Source organism: Giraffa tippelskirchi, chromosome 6 (genome assembly GCF_054371585.1).
Source record: "Giraffa tippelskirchi isolate mGirTip1 chromosome 6, T2T-mGirTip1v1.2.pri, whole genome shotgun sequence".
Lineage (NCBI taxonomy): Eukaryota > Metazoa > Chordata > Mammalia > Artiodactyla > Giraffidae > Giraffa > Giraffa tippelskirchi.
This window is the reverse complement of record NC_137280.1, coordinates 44,203,920-44,219,549: the sequence shown is the minus strand read 5'-3', so window position 1 is coordinate 44,219,549 and position 15,630 is coordinate 44,203,920. Positions and strand designations below refer to the sequence as shown.

General features: G+C 41.2%; 1 protein-coding gene across 27 annotated transcripts in view; it reads right to left on the bottom strand.

Annotated features, from left to right (window-relative positions):
• Positions 1-15,630, bottom strand: part of NCOA2 (nuclear receptor coactivator 2) — a 428,580-nt gene that overhangs the window by 97,458 nt on the left and 315,492 nt on the right. For 23 of the 27 annotated variants that reach the window (XR_014057045.1, XR_014057046.1, XR_014057048.1 and 20 more), the window contains one exon: positions 268-372. Coding sequence is in view for 20 of the 27 variants with exons in the window: in XM_081501778.1 (XP_081357904.1) it covers positions 268-353 (86 nt within the window). In the remaining 7 variants the exon portion in view is untranslated. Of the gene's footprint in view, positions 1-267; positions 373-599; positions 929-10,891; positions 11,184-15,630 lie in introns of those variants that run through there. The other 4 variants (XM_081501786.1, XM_081501785.1, XM_081501787.1 and 1 more) reach the window with 4 other exon arrangements.

Here is a 15,630-nt window from a genome sequence, read left to right as displayed (position 1 = left end):
CAAGATTATGTAGAATAAACTGGTTTTAAGAGTCAGAGTACACAGGAACCTAGAGGAAGTATGGAGCTTGCCTCTTCTTGTAAGAATAAAATCTGCAACCGATTAGCATATCTAAAATACAAGTTAAATAATACATATCCAAAGGCTTGACAGTTAAGGAGAAAAACCAAAGAGAGCATGTAAATCAAGTGTGAAACAGATACAATAAAACATCAAATCCAAGGCTCAGGTGTGCACGGCTCTCCTGGGCCATAGTGAGAGTCTCACCTGGGTCCGAGCTGGTCAGGACATTCCTTGCGCTTCCGCGTCTCTGCCCTGGATGGGTCAGGGGTGTTCTCTCCCATCCCACTCATCTTGAACACATATCAGCAACTGAAACAGAAAACACAGAGAAAGCAAGTGAGGAGAGCCAATGGTCAATTCTGCCGACAATAAAAAGAGCTTTGCATTCAATCAGCAATCTGACAACAGTAATTAACACACTGTTTTGATTTATGTACATGTATAATTCCTAATGAGAAGACTTTTCTTTTTGGTAACCCTGCTTAAGTTAAACAAATGTCAGGGTGAACAATTAGAAAACAAACAAACAAGCCTACCTCAGTGGGCCCTCTCTTCCAACAGGAGCTGTATGTCAACAGCACCTGAGCTACGATCTGCTAGCCCGGTGTTTCTGCTGTCAGCCTCCAGTTTCAGGAGGAATGGTGCCCCACGTGAGAACTACAGGTGCTGTCAGGGGCTCCTCCCAGTCTCTGTTTGGGGTTGGCCAATGTCACATCTGTACTGCAATCACTCACTCGTAACAAACAGCCCCGGGAAGAGGCTGTGTCTCGCCACAAAGCTGTGCTTCCAAATCTGACCGGGTTGCTCTGACACCCGTCCTGGTGAGCAATGTCCCTCAAACAGGATCTCCCCCGCCCCCCACGAGGCCCTCCTCTCCCAGTGGCTCCCTCCCTGAGCAGTGACTTCCTCTCACATCCTGCCACCCAGACTACCTCCCTCCCTGATTCTAGCTGCTGTTAGCAAAGGTCTTAAGATGCACTCAAAAGATCAGGAACATTATTGACCTTAGTGCAGGAGGCCACTTATTGGCCCACTTGCTGAATTCTTTTCCCTAAGAAAATAAAAGGACATATAGTAAGAGAATCAGTGTGTTCACATGGGTCATCATGAACACCATCAAAATAACATTTGTATCTGCAAATAACAAGAGCAACAGAGGTTTACGTTTCAAAAGAACTATGCAAAAGGACTGGCAAAGATTTTGAGGAAATGGAAGATGGTTGTTACTCAAGGTGTTTAATAACTGCTCAGCAAAGAAAAAACCCCAGCCCCAAAAGTTTAAGTCAGCATTTAGCAATCTCTCCTTGAGTTCCAATTCTACGCTACTTCCTCCTGCCTTCCTCCTGCCTTTTGTCCCCCAGGGTTTGAAAACCTCCTTCGCCCTCCTTCACTTCCTGCAGTGGCTCTTCATCCTATGCAGCCTGGAAAAATCAGAGGGAAGGGGGAGTTGGGAGAAGGTAAGGGACTTACAGATGACGCTGGGAGAATGACAGGTCCATTGAGAGCAAGGACAAGGAGGCAGGTGGGCTAGAAGGGCCAGGCAGGCTCGATGGTGAGAGCACCGTCACACACCCATCCAACTGCCCAGCTGTGCCCAGGCTAGGATCTGAGTGCTCCAGACAGCACACTCATGTCTTTTGGCCTCAATTCTGATCCAAGGGGGGAGGGGAATTATTTATATATAAATATATAATATAAATATAATATATAATATAAAAATATATATCTATATATAATATATATATAATATTAAATATATATATATATTTTTTTTTTTTGAGGAATCACATGTAAGGAGAACCAACAGACACTGGATCAGTTGAGGGAGGTGATGCCAATTACATTCTATTCCAGAGGCTGCATCAGGAGGGGACAACTCTGGAAGCTAGTGTGGGAGGTTCCTGCTGCTGGGAGTGACATAACTAAGCATCAAGGCCCCATGGTGCACTCACAGGTTTGGGCTGATAAGTATAATCTGTATTTAGGTACTGTTCATTTAGCATTTATTCTGCACCAAGCAATTGCCAGATATAATTTAATCAGCAAAAACAGACTATGAGAAGCTGGAGAGCAAAGAGGCAGGAACCATACCCAAGCTTCACCACGTTAGTTATGGGACCTTAAGAAGTTATCTCTCGTGCCTCGATTACCTTTTCTGTAAAATGGGGATAAACATTATCATCCGTAGCACAAGGCCATGGAGCGGATCAGCAAAGGGTGGAAGTGGGCCTGACACACAGGCTTACATATTCTATTCTTTGCTACAAAGTTATGGTAAGGGGTTGCTTCATCAAAATAGCCATTCTTCCTCGAATCACGAGTCACAGGTCAGGTGCAAGAAGCACCAAGATCTGGACTGCCTGGCTCCCATGCTCTAATCCCTACCCTTTCCCTAAATATCATTCATTCATTTCTTCAAAGACTGCCTGTCCACTGCTGTGACTCAGGCTTGGCATGTGAGGGCCATGAGAAGGGATGGCCCTTCTTCTCTAGAAGAAGATGGAGGAGAGGAGAGAAATTTATATAGGAGATTTATAAAGGAAAAGCTCCACTAAGGAGAAACAGGTGTCCTTTGTACTGTGAGACACTCTGCTGGTGGGGAGGGAGCAGGGTCTGAGCTGGGCTGTGAGCAGGTGTGGCAGTTGCTAGGGCATTGCAGGAGGTATAAAAGTGGGGGGCTTCCTTCGTGGTCCAGTGGTTAAGAATCCACCTTGCAATGCAGTGGATACCAGTTCGATCCCTGATCTGGGAAGATCCCATATCTGTGGGGCAACTAGACCCATGTGCCACACTCTAGCCACACTCAAGTGCACCCATGTGCACTCGAGCCTGCACTCTAGAGGTGGGAAGTACAGCTAGTGGATCTACCTGCAGCATCTACTGAAGCCCACCTGCCCGAGAGATGGTGCTCCGCAACAAGAGAAGCCACCTCAACGAGAAGCCCGCACGCTGCAACTAGAGAAAGCCCATCCACGAAGACCAAGCACAGCCCAAAATAAAAATAAATAAATCAATATTTAAAAGGACAGACAGGGAAGCAAAAACACCAGAACCCAGTGCTGATGACACCTTCCAAACATTCCCTTTCAGTATTTCTCCTAGAATCACAATTTCCATGGCTTCACTCACAAGCACGTAAAAAAAAAACAACCCCAAAACCATTACTCATCCAATCTGAGTGAGCTCTCAACAAGTGACCTAGGGGATTTCCACCCTGGAAATATCTTTCTATCAATCAAAAAACATTTTTATTATCAAAATAGAATGCCCAATCTGTAACAAAATATCCCATATAAAAGATATATGTGATAAGTTTGTTGATAAAAAAGGCCACCATGCCCCAAAAGTATTTAATAGTAATACTATCAGAATGATCAGAAGGCTTCTCAACATTTAGCTAAAATAAGAGACCCATTTACTTAAAAGTTGTATATACTCAGTTTGAGGATTTAACATTAGCGTCAGCATCATCTACTTTTACTTTTCCCCAAATATCTATCAAATAATTATAACTCTGCATGAAGGGGCAGTACTGATGCACTTCAACAAAGCATTGCACAGAAGGGAGGTGTGAAGCCAGGAGCACACGGGTTTTGATCTAAGTACAGTAAAACCATTTGAGCAGAGTTGTTAAGAACCTGCCTGCCAATGCAAGAGACTTAAGAGACTCGGGTTCTCCCTGGGTTGGAAAGATCACTTGAAGGAGGGCATGGCAACCCATTCCAGCAATCTTGCCTGGAGAATCCCATGGGCAGAGGAGCCTAGCGGGCTACAGTGCATGGGGTCGCAGAGTCGAACATGACTGAAGTGACCTGGCATGCACACATGTTTAATATTTCACTTGGATCTATTTCTTGGATTATTTCTTGGATCTTCCCTGGTAGCTCAAATGGTAAAGCGTTTGCCTTCAATGTGGGAGACCTGGGTTCGATCCCTGGGTCGGGAAGATCCCCTGGAGAAGGAAATGGCAACCCACTCCAGTACTCTTGCCTGGAAAATTCCATGGATGGAAGAGCCTGGTAGGCCACAGTCCATGGGATTGCAAAGAGTCGGACACAACTGAGCAACTTCACTGGTTCACTGGTACCTACCCAAGGCTGGCTCACAAACCACTCTATTTGTAGCTTTAAAACATCACTCATTTCCTCTTGAAGTTATTTAAATGCCAACTTTCCCCTTTTATTATTATTCGATGGCATCTTAACCCAGCTTCCCTGGAGGCTCAGATGGTAAAGAATCCACCTGCCAACGCAGGAGATGGTTCAATCCCTGGGTTGGGAAGATCATCTGGAGAAGGGAATGGCCACCCACTATAGTATTCTTGCCTGAGATATTCATGGAAAGAGGAGCCTGGTGGGCTACAGACTTTGGGGTTGCAAAAGAGCCAGACACAACTTAGCAACTAAACAACCTTCAACACATTTCTTCAAAACCTAAAAATTTCAGCTTTTCAAATTTCTTCTTTTTCTGTGTCTGCCTCATATGTCGTCTTTTTCGAGCAACTTCCCTGGGCTATGTGTGTCCAGGACACATTGCCCGCCAACCTTTAAACCACCAGAGGGAAGGAAAAGGACAGGGGTGTGTGTAGTCACTGGCCAAGGTGGGGACAGGTGGATGCACTCTGCCAGCTACAGTAATCAGGCTGAGATGCCCCAATTGAATCACTGCTCATTTATGTGGAAAAAAACTCTCAGATAGGAAAAAAAAAGGAAAGAGTAATTTGAGTATTGGAGCAGGGAGAGGAGGAGGGTGGAGAAGGTGGTGACAGGAGTGGACGGCTCCTGCTTGCCTTTCTCCTGCCTACCACAGGGCCAGAAGCAGATGGAACCCCACAGCAGACACGCGGATTTACACTCTGCTCCTCAGCGGGTGAAACTACCAATGACAAGATCCTCATCATAAAGAACCAAAGGGCTCTAACCTCAACCTTTCTAACTGATGTTCTGAACCGCCCTGTCAAGCCTCAGCTAGCAGCAAGTGCTAGTACTTCATGACAGAACACAGCTGTGCAAGTTTGTGTGCACATGTGCCTAGGTGAGTTAATTTTTTTGCCACCCAAATAACACAGATAAAAACCAAAGATACAGATCTATGGCTTCCAGGGTGCATGCGTGCGTGCTCAGTCGCTATCTCACTCTATGGGACACTTTGGACCGTAGCTTGCCATGGGATTCTCCAGGCAAGAACACTGGAGTGAGTTGCCATGCCGTCCTCCAGGGGATCTTCCCGACCCTGGGATAGAACCCTCGTCTCTCGTGTCTCCTGCACTGGTAGGGGGGTTCTTTACCACTAGCGCCTGGGAAGCCCTCCAGTCTGCATGCACACATAGAAAAATCACTGAAAATAAAATAAACTGCCAGGCATAAATTGGGACATTGGGACTGACATATACACAATACTATATGTAAAGCAGGTAATGTATAAGAACCTACTGTATAGCACACGGAACTATACTCAATACTCTGTAATGACCTAAATGGGAAAAGAATCTAAAAAAGAGTGGCTATATGTATATGCATAACTGATTCACTTTGCTGGGCATCTGAAACTTATACTGTTCAAATCAACTATACTATGATGAAAATTTATTAGAAAATAAATTGTATATACAGATGAGTTTTAATGGAATTTTGTAGATCAAAGTTAAATATTAATTTCCAACAAAGGGAAGGAGATGGAGAATACAGAAGGGCAGCATTGAAGCTTTAGACATTTTATTTTGTGAGCAGGTTTAAACTAATAGTTTCTTAAACAGTCTACAGGTTTTCAATATTCACATGAAATTAACATTCTTGAGCATTTCTTTCTGGATTCTGAAATGTTCAGTGTGAATCACAAAAACTGAAAATGTCACAAGTAAACTGGGTCGTACCTGATGGGAAATTACAGTCATTGAGAATAAGCCAGTTTCTACCAAATACTGGGGGTGGGGGGTGCGAGTGTGAAAGGACGAGACTGGAAAAGAAGTTTCCGTTTGTCCATTCTTGCTATCTAGAGCAAAACAATAGCCCTGCTGTTACTGAGAGCACATCTTCCCTTACATCCTCTGATGTCAGCCTGTACAAACTAGACAGCAGAGCGAAGAACCAATGTTTGATTTTCTTAAAGTAACAATACTTTGGGCGGGGGTGTATGAGTAAACAATGTCAGTTTAATCCTTAGCATAATATGATGAAAGCAAAATAATATGTTAACCCTCAACATAGCTTAAAAAAAAAAAAAAGCACTCTTCTTGCATGAAATTCATCAATGCAACTTATAAGGTAACAAAGCAGGTGTTCACAATACAACCTCATGCCATTTAAACCAGTTAATCATCCAGAATTCATGTAAACGGTAATGTGTATTTTATCTTTTGTCAGTACTGGCCATCTTCCAAACAGGGCCTGTAAAACTGTCAGATTTATTACATGCTGAACAAATTCAGTTAAAGAATAAATAAGGATAATACTGTTGCTGAAATCCAAACATAGTAAGTGATCAAACATCAGATCTCTATTGCCATTTTCAAGAAAGAGTTATAAAATATTAGGCCTGCTATGAAATTCCTACTTGGAGATGAAATTTATAATGAAAGGACACACAGCGCTGTTGAAACAACTTTTCTTATCAATACCTAACGTGGGGAGGAGCTGGCTGATAAATCACCCAGCACTTGATACGAGACCAGAAAGGCTTCTATGCCTCCCAAGGCCTTCCGGCTCTTCTAAAACTCTCTCTACAAGATGCAGGTGACAGTACTGTGTCATCTGTGGTCTGATTCTTCATAAACTTAGCAAGACAAAGAAACACTCAAGTAATACTAAAGGTGTGAATACTTCTGTTCGCTTAAACACTTTTCCATTTCTATCCTATTGAATTCATCATGAGAAGGTAATCTTTGAGGGCCCTCCACAGCTCAGAAGTCCACCTCAAAAGTTAGATGTATGCATTGTTTCTCTATCACAAGTAAAAAACATTTGTTCATTCTAAATTGTAAACAATTTTATTCCTCAGAATATACTGTGTTCCAGGAGGATCTTGGCTTTACAAAAGCGAATTTTCTGGCTCAGACTCTGAAGAAGTCTGAAGAAACAAAGCATCTAATGTTGAAATATACATAATGTGCCTTAAGGATGCAGAGGCTTGAGAAAGGTAGAAAATCAAGTGGGCCAATCCTTAGACGTCAGTTAGATGATACAGCAGTGAAGACAGGGGAGGGGGAAGGAATCACTTTCTAAACAGTGTCAACTAAACAAAATTACCCAAAGCAAACAATATTTTGGCAAGACCCCAACTCTCGGCAGGAGTTAACAAATTTTCCATGCAGTACATACACAGGTTGTATGAAAGGATATATTGTTGGTTCATTCAAACAAGCAGACAAAGAAGCATCACACATACAAACACAACAGAAGCAGGACTATGAAGATTTACTGAAGGCAGGGTGAGAGGACGGAGAAAAAGACCACACTTTTCCTTCCCATTGGCAAAACAAGTAATGCAATAACACAATGACACAGATGCTACATTTCAAAACTAAATTTTAGTTAGCAAAATGGTTTATGATTTTCCCCAAAGTGTTACTCTTTACTAGATCTTAAGAACAGTTTTAACTTCATCTTTACCTGACAGTATTTTGTTTCTTGCTTTTCATACAATAAAGTTTTAGTTTACCCCATACAATACAATGTGTATTTACAGAATGAGACTCACAAAAGTGCACGTTAATTCATGGAGTGACAACAGTCATGCTGCCGAGTTTTAGGAAACTCCCTTCATATAAATCCAGAAGAAAGGGCATCTGATAGGAAACAAACTCTCAGTTTAACTTCACTACCTTTGTACTTACTCTACACTTGCCTTTTTTAAAGATAAGTGCAATAAGCCAAACACATACTATTATTATTATGAGATGATTTTTCAAAGATAAAACACTAACAGTTTCCAATTGGACACAGGAGTCAAAAAAATACCACAGGCTACAACTACAGCTCTTCTCCAAGTAAAATGGCTTCACTACCTACCTTTTCTTATGCTGTTTCTTACTCCACGGGAACAGTAATAACTGTGTATAAACAAATGTTCAAGCTAAAAGTTCCTTCCTTCTCAGTGTGCTGCACTCTTACATTTACTTTTGTATAATGGCCTTAGAGTGGTATATTAGACAGTAACTAGAAGACATATTCCATTTTCTGACTGAAAGCCAATAATCCTCATGAATTTTTTAGCTGAGAGACACTTCAAGATGCCATTGGGAAGACGGTGAGAAACACATTAGGCTGCAAATGTGCGGCAGCAGCTTTTTAACACAGGCTGCAATAATCAAGTAAGTGGCTAAATTCATGTTTGCTGGTTACACAAATATTTTGCTGTAACATTTCCATCATCTCCAACTCTCCAAAAGAGGAGAAAAATATCCTCTCTGAAAGTCTTGTCTTAGCAAAATTCAGTGCAGAATGTGTCAGCATGAGAGAGCTTTCTAAGGTGTGTGTGTGGGGGAAGGGTGGCAGGTCTAGTCTGACATCAGTGGCATAGGACAGTTTCCCCTTTCTCAGTTCTCAAAGGCTAAGGTCCTTAATCCCTGGTAGCGCAGGCGGTAAAGAATCTGGTTGCAACGCAGGAGACCCGGATTCAGTCCCTGGGTTGGGAAGATCCCCTGAAATAGCAACCCACTCCAGTATTATTGCTGCAGAATTCCATGGACAGTCCATGGGGTCGCAAAGAGTCAGACACAACTGTGCGACTAACACACACAAGGTCCTTACTACTGCTTCTATACCCAACTATGTCAGCCGGTGCTAATACAGACAGCCAGGAATAGCAAGACCAGGTTTTAACAAGGCCTTGGATGAGGAAACACCCAGGGAATAAGCTTCATTCCTTGCATAATGTAAGCACTTCAAGCACGGTGTACTCAGTCCATATTTAATACTTGGAAAACCAGTTCTCACCGAAGGCTTGGTATTCTGGAAAGAAGTCATCAGACTAAGAACCACAATGTAGCACTTGTGTTTTGAGTTTCATAACTTGTCCAGATTAAAATTCAATTCTTTTTCTTTATTCTGAAACCCATTTTAAACTTCGAGATTAAAAAAAAAAAAAAACCCTTCCTAATTTATGAGAATAACTTGCTGAAATGGTTAAGAGCAAGACAGCCACTACCCACATAAAAATTATTTATTATTCAGTTGTAAAACATTTTAAAATAAATGACAATATTCTCCCATAATGTAATATGTTGATTGCTTTATTATTTTTTGGGGGGAGTAACATTTATTGAGTACTTACAAGAGTTAAGTGCTTTTCTTACTTAAAAACCCATTTTGTTTTTCCTGTATGTGCAAGTACACACACATATACAGACTCATCTCTTATAGATTATCTAACCTCTCTGACCTGTTTCCATAAGTAATGTGTTCAAGTTACCCAGATAATAAAGGACAGGTCAGGAGTCAGACTCCAGTGTAATTATAACAGCTATCATTTACTGAGTGCTTATCACCTTGGCAGGTATTCTCTAAGCACTTTATACATAGGTAACACCTTTATTTCCTGTAACTATGATTATCACCATTTTACAGATGAGGAAACTGAGGTACAGATGAGCTGCAGTAAGCTGGTCAAGGCCATATCATTAGGAAGTTTCTTAGAGTTCATTCGTGAATCCAAACAGCTCTGCAGTTCTTAATCACTACAACATGAGCACGGAGGCTCCTATCTTTTAATACTTTCTCTGAAGAGAGAGACACAGACTTATGTAAACTATAGAAAGCAGTATATTTTAATTCAATTTGATAAATGCTAAATATGTAATTTAAAAGTACCCTTTTTGGGGGCTAAAAATATAGCAGTATCATTGCAAAATGCAAAATACTGTAAAAAATGTGTAGATTCTTTCTTCTATTCATTCAATAAATAATTAATGCAGCAGGCACTGTTGTAGGCATGGAGATAGAGCCTGGAACAAAACAGGCAAGAGCCCTTGTCCTGTTAAAGCTCACATTCTAGGGCAGAAAAGAAATCTCGTATCAGCTCATAAGCAATTATACCCTGAACAAAAATGAAGTGTTAGTTATTACTGAATTTATTATGAAGTACTGAAATAATAAAACCAGCTAGGAATTTTCTCTGGCATACCAGGAATTCTGAGTTTCATTCAAGATAGAAAAAGCCTTCTTTTGCTACAGAATCAGCAGTATTAATTGGTTAATTTTAAGAGGCAGTTATCAAGAGCAATTATAGAAAATGATACCTACTACTTAAATCATTTCATTTCAACTTTAAACATAATACATTTGAGTATCAGTTTCCACTGGGGTTTCATATTGTCTTTCTTGCATAAATCAGACCTATCATTAAGGTATTGTCTACTACTTTCAATTTCTGTTTATTTAAAATATAGTTAGAACTCATAGATACTTAGAGTTCTTATAAGTGCTCATGAGGTATAGATTTCATTATTTTTTGCCAGCCTTTTATAAATGCAGATACATACTTAGAAGCAATTTTGATCCATCTGACTGAGTCTTTTCAAAGTATTTTAGTTTTTATAGAAACATATGTATCTTTTCACACAAACACCTAATCAGTTACATAATATTTATGTGCTTACAATAACAAGGACAACTAGCATAAACCAGTCTGGACTAGAAGTTGGCCTTTTAGTAGGCAAGCAACGTTGCTGCAGTGCAGAAGTGTGAGGTGTTCTGTTTTGCCCACCAGCCTGAGGTACTCGGAGCCTAGCATTCTTGGTATTTACAGAGTGAAACACAGATCACATGGTCCTTTCAGCCTATCAGTCCCAATGGAACTTGATTATGAAAATCAGAATTTATGCAACACTAACCTGAAGGCAGAGGTCATGAAATCATTCAGTAAGTTTAACTGAAGTTGTATTACAGTCCATGGATGGTTCTAGGTATTGGCGGATAGCAGCAGTGAAAAGAGAGACCAAGTATTTGTCCATAAGAGAAATAGTGAAACAAATAAACATTTACCATATGAAGTGGTGAACAGAGCTATTTAAAAAACTAAGGGTTAGGATACAGTATACTGTAGGTAGGGTTGAGGAGTGCCATTTTACCTCGGTGGTCAGGAAAGTTCTCTCTCGATAGGGTGACACCTTCCTAACAGAACTCTAAGATCCAGAATAGAATTTCTTTATTATGCAACCATTAAAACAAAATTCAGGTAAAGCTGTACAATGCAGTGGCTAAGAGTATATCCTCTGGTGTCACCTCAGGTTTGGGCTCCCTGGAACACCACATATTAGTTGTGTTAATCATACTAATTAAACCCCATTGGACCTAAGTTTCTTTACTTCTAAAACTGTAGGAATAATAATAAGCTTTTATAAGCTTGTGGAAAGCATGGAATGTAAAGAGCATAGAACAATGATTGGCACCTAGTAAGGGCTTATTTGGGCTTCCAAGGTGGTGCTAGCGGTAAAGAAACCTCCTGCAAATGCAGGATGTAAGAGACGTGGGTTCAATCCCTGGGTCGGGAAGATCCCCTGAAGGAGGGCATGGCAACTCCTTCCAGGATTCTTGGCCTGGAGAATTCCATGGACAGAGGAGCCTGGCAGGCTACAGTCCATGGAGTTGCAAAGAGTCAGACATGATTGAGCAACTGAGCACGTACAAGGGCTTATTTAATAGATATATTATTATATGTTGAATTTAATAGCATGTAAATCATTGCAGACGATGACTGCAGCCATGAAATTAACAGATGGCTGCTCCTTGGAAGAAAAGACCAACCTAGGCAGCATATTAAAAAGCAGAGACGTTACTTTGGCAACAAAGGTCCATCTAGTCAAAGCTATGGTTTTTCCAGTAGTCATGTATGGATGGGAGAAGAGTTGGACCATAAAGAAGGCTGAGTGCCAAAGAATTGATGCTTTTGAACTGTGGTGTTGGAGAAGACTCTTGAGAGTCCCTTGGACTGCAAGGAGATCAAACCAGCCAATCCTACAGAAAATCAGTCCTGAATATACATTGGAAGGACTCATGCTGAAATTCCAATACTTTGGCCACCTGATGTTAAGAGCTGATTCACTGGAAAAGACCCTGATGCTGGGAAAGATTGATGGCAGGAGAAGGAGACAACAGAGGTTGAGATGGTTGGATGGCATCACTGACTCGATGCACATGAGTTTGAGCAGGCTCTGGGAGCTGGTGATGGACAGGGAGGCCTGGCATGCTGCAGTCCAAGGAGTTGCACAAAGTCAGCAAGACTTAGTAACTGAACTGAACTGAAATGCTTATGAAACAATCTAAGTTGACGGTGAACTACGTTTAGAGAGAAAAACTAATTTACAGAAAAAAATTAGAGGAAATTTCACCAAAATATTAGCAGTTAAGTTTTTTAAAGAAGAACTATGGGTATAATTTAATTTTTGTATTTTTCCAAAATTTTTTTCATTACCACATCAGATTTTAATGAGTTTACCAAAAGGAAAAAAGGAGGGAGGAGGAAGACCCGCCTGTGTCACTGGGGAAAAAACAAGCAAAACAGATTCTTTTAAATGACCAGCTCTCTAGAATGCAAATCATAAACATACAAACTGTTTACATGCTATTTTTTAGGAAAAATAGGGTATAAAATGAGGTCAAGCTACTCTATGGTAAGTGGTATGAAAAATGCCTAAAGTGAATGAAGTAAGAAATTGGACCTCATTTTACCATTAAGTATTAGCAATGAAATTTAAAGTATAAATTTTTCCCTTTTAACAAAGGATATTCTCTAATAGTATTCTGTAATTACTGAAACTCAATTACGACCAAATTATTATATTTTCCAAATTCACCCCAAGTTCTTCTAAATGAGAAAGATGGAGGCTTTTGGTCCTTTTGGACTCATTACTATCTGTTAGTCTTAACTTTTGGAACAATCTCATGTTTTCTCTCTCCCATGGATTCAAGTCTTTTAAAGCAAGAACAATGTCCAAGATGTCCAACAATGTCCACCAGAGCCTTCCAGCAAAGGTTACTCAAATTGCTCTTCCTCCTCAGGAAAATCTCCTCTTTCAAGCTCAGCTGGAAAGCTACCCTCTTTATGTGGGCCTCAGAGATTTCACTAGGAAGAAGTAAAGGTTCCCTTCTACTGAATGTTCCCTGGCACATCACTGTGCTCAGTCGCGTCTGACTCTTTGCGACCCATGGACTGCAGCACGCCAGGCTCCTCTGTCCATGGGATTTTCCAACCAAGAATACTGGAGTGGGCTGCCATTTCGTCCTCCAGGGGATCTCTCTGACCCAGGGATTGAACCTGCATCTCCTGAGTCTCCTGCATTGGCAGGCAGATTCTTTACCACTGAGCCACCTGGGAAGCCCCTCCGTGGTCCACAGGACATACAACTAGGATAACGCTTCTTTCTCCTGCATCATTAGTTGCTTGCTTCCCAGTGAGAGTCCAGGCTACTGTCTGGGCACCCACACACCGCTGCCTCTTGCTCCAGGTTCTGGGTGCCAGAGAGTTAACACACTCGCTTTACTTTTCTCATTTATGCTCATTTAACGCTAAGCTGTCCTATGAGTTCTTTATCTCCAGTCAAACTGGAACATGAAGCAAAGGCAAGACATGTCCCAGGGACAAAGTATAGAACCCAAACAAAATGTCTGCGGTTAGAGAAGAAAAAAGTACACAGTTATATAGCTCCTTTGGGCGGTTTAAATTATGTTTCCCGTATAAGAAGTCTTTTTCTGGAATACTCTTTTTTATGTTCTTTCTCTTGCCACAAAAGTGGAAAGTGAGCAAGGAGGAAAAACTTGGTTTGGTGGGAGGACCGCTGATTCATTTTTTCACCATACAAATTCCGACAAACTTTCTTTTGGTCAGATCGTTACAATAACTCCAAACAGTATTCGCTACGAGGCAAGGCTGCCATCAAAAACAGAAGGCAGCACTGGGTCAACAGCACCCCCTCCCCCAACCCAATTTGGTCTTACAAAAATAAGCCAAATTAGGCATTTTTATTTGCAAATAACACATACCTACAAAAGGGCTTACTGAGAATTATTAGACTTCAGAAAGTTGTTTACATGAATTCATTATTTGAAAAGACTTTAAAAATTACCTTGGCACCTGAACATATAAGCCAAAACACTTCCTTTAACCATTTTCTTCTCTCCCGCACATTGGTAATCATCAAACTAACCACACTTTAGGGGCTTCTCTGGTGGCTCAGACCATATGGAATTTGCTTGCAGTGCAGGAGACTGGGGTTCGACCCCTGGGTCGGGAAGATCCCTGGAGAAGGGAATGGCTACCCATTCCAGTATTCTTGCCTGGAGAATTCCACGGACAGGGGAGCCTGGCGGGGTACAGTCCATGGAGTCTCAAAGAGCAGGACACGACTGAGTGGCTTTCATTTTTCAACCATACTTTAGCTTATGAGAGATTTGCACTTCAGTTTAAGTTTCAAACTTGGGACTCACAGCTTTCAGTGGAAGTAATCATGTCGTTAGTATCGTGACACACAGGGGAGCCCAATTCTCTGACCTCAGGATCAGAGCGGGTGGGGTGGGGTAGGGTAGGGTGGTTAGAGAACTTTCTCAACGTGACAGACTGAGAGCAGCGCTGTTCTGGAGAGCTGTCAGTGGACAGCTTTCTCCTCTCTTCAGCTCCAGACACAGAGTTACCGCATTTTGGGAAACTAAAAATATATAATTGGACTCAAGAATGGAGCTTCTAATTACCCTTTTGGTAGTTAATACTAACTTAAACCCAAATGAGTTGACAATGTGTTACAAATAATAATTTAATGGATTACATAAGGGTGGTCTAGAATAGGCACTGCAATGATTAAAACAAACTCCTCCTGTTGTAGGATGCGTCATTCTATATTTTTTATACATATATAATTTTGTTTATTTATTTTTGGCTGTGTTGGGTCTTTGTTCCTGTGTGGGGTGTTCGCTAGTTGTGGTACGAGGGCTTCTCATTGCAGTGCCTTCCTTGTTGTGGAGAACAGGCTCTAGGGCTTCTGGGCTCTAGGGCACAGCTCTGTAGGTGGGGTGCACGGGCTTAGCTGCTCTGTGGCATGAAGGATATCTTCCCGGATCAGGGTTCAAACCCATGTCTCCTGCACTGGCAGGTGGATTCTTTACCACTGAGCCACCAGGGAAGCCCTTGGTTCTGTACTTTTTATTTCAATTAGTCCTAAAAATGTGTTTGCACTGAGAGAGTGAAATATCATTGTTTTTGTAAACCTACACCTATGGATAAAGATCTGTAAGGCCGCTGTACCTTATTTAACCATAACTGGCAAGTAATCAGCATGAAATGAAAACTTAAAGAAAATTAAGATAATTGCTTGACACATCAGAGACACATAACTGCATCATTTTACTTTTTCCTAGTATTGGGGCAAAAAGAAAAATAATTCATTAAGCTGAAACTCAAACTCTGGTTTCAGTTAAGCCAGATGATGTGAAGAAAACTAAGCTTTCGGAGAAATCACAACACATTATATATGTACGTTCACAACATAAGCATATGATTTCTTCAGCTTAGTATTTTGTTTTAAGGCAGTATTTCAAAATCAAGAGTCACGACTATTAGGGCAAAAACATATTTGGGCCC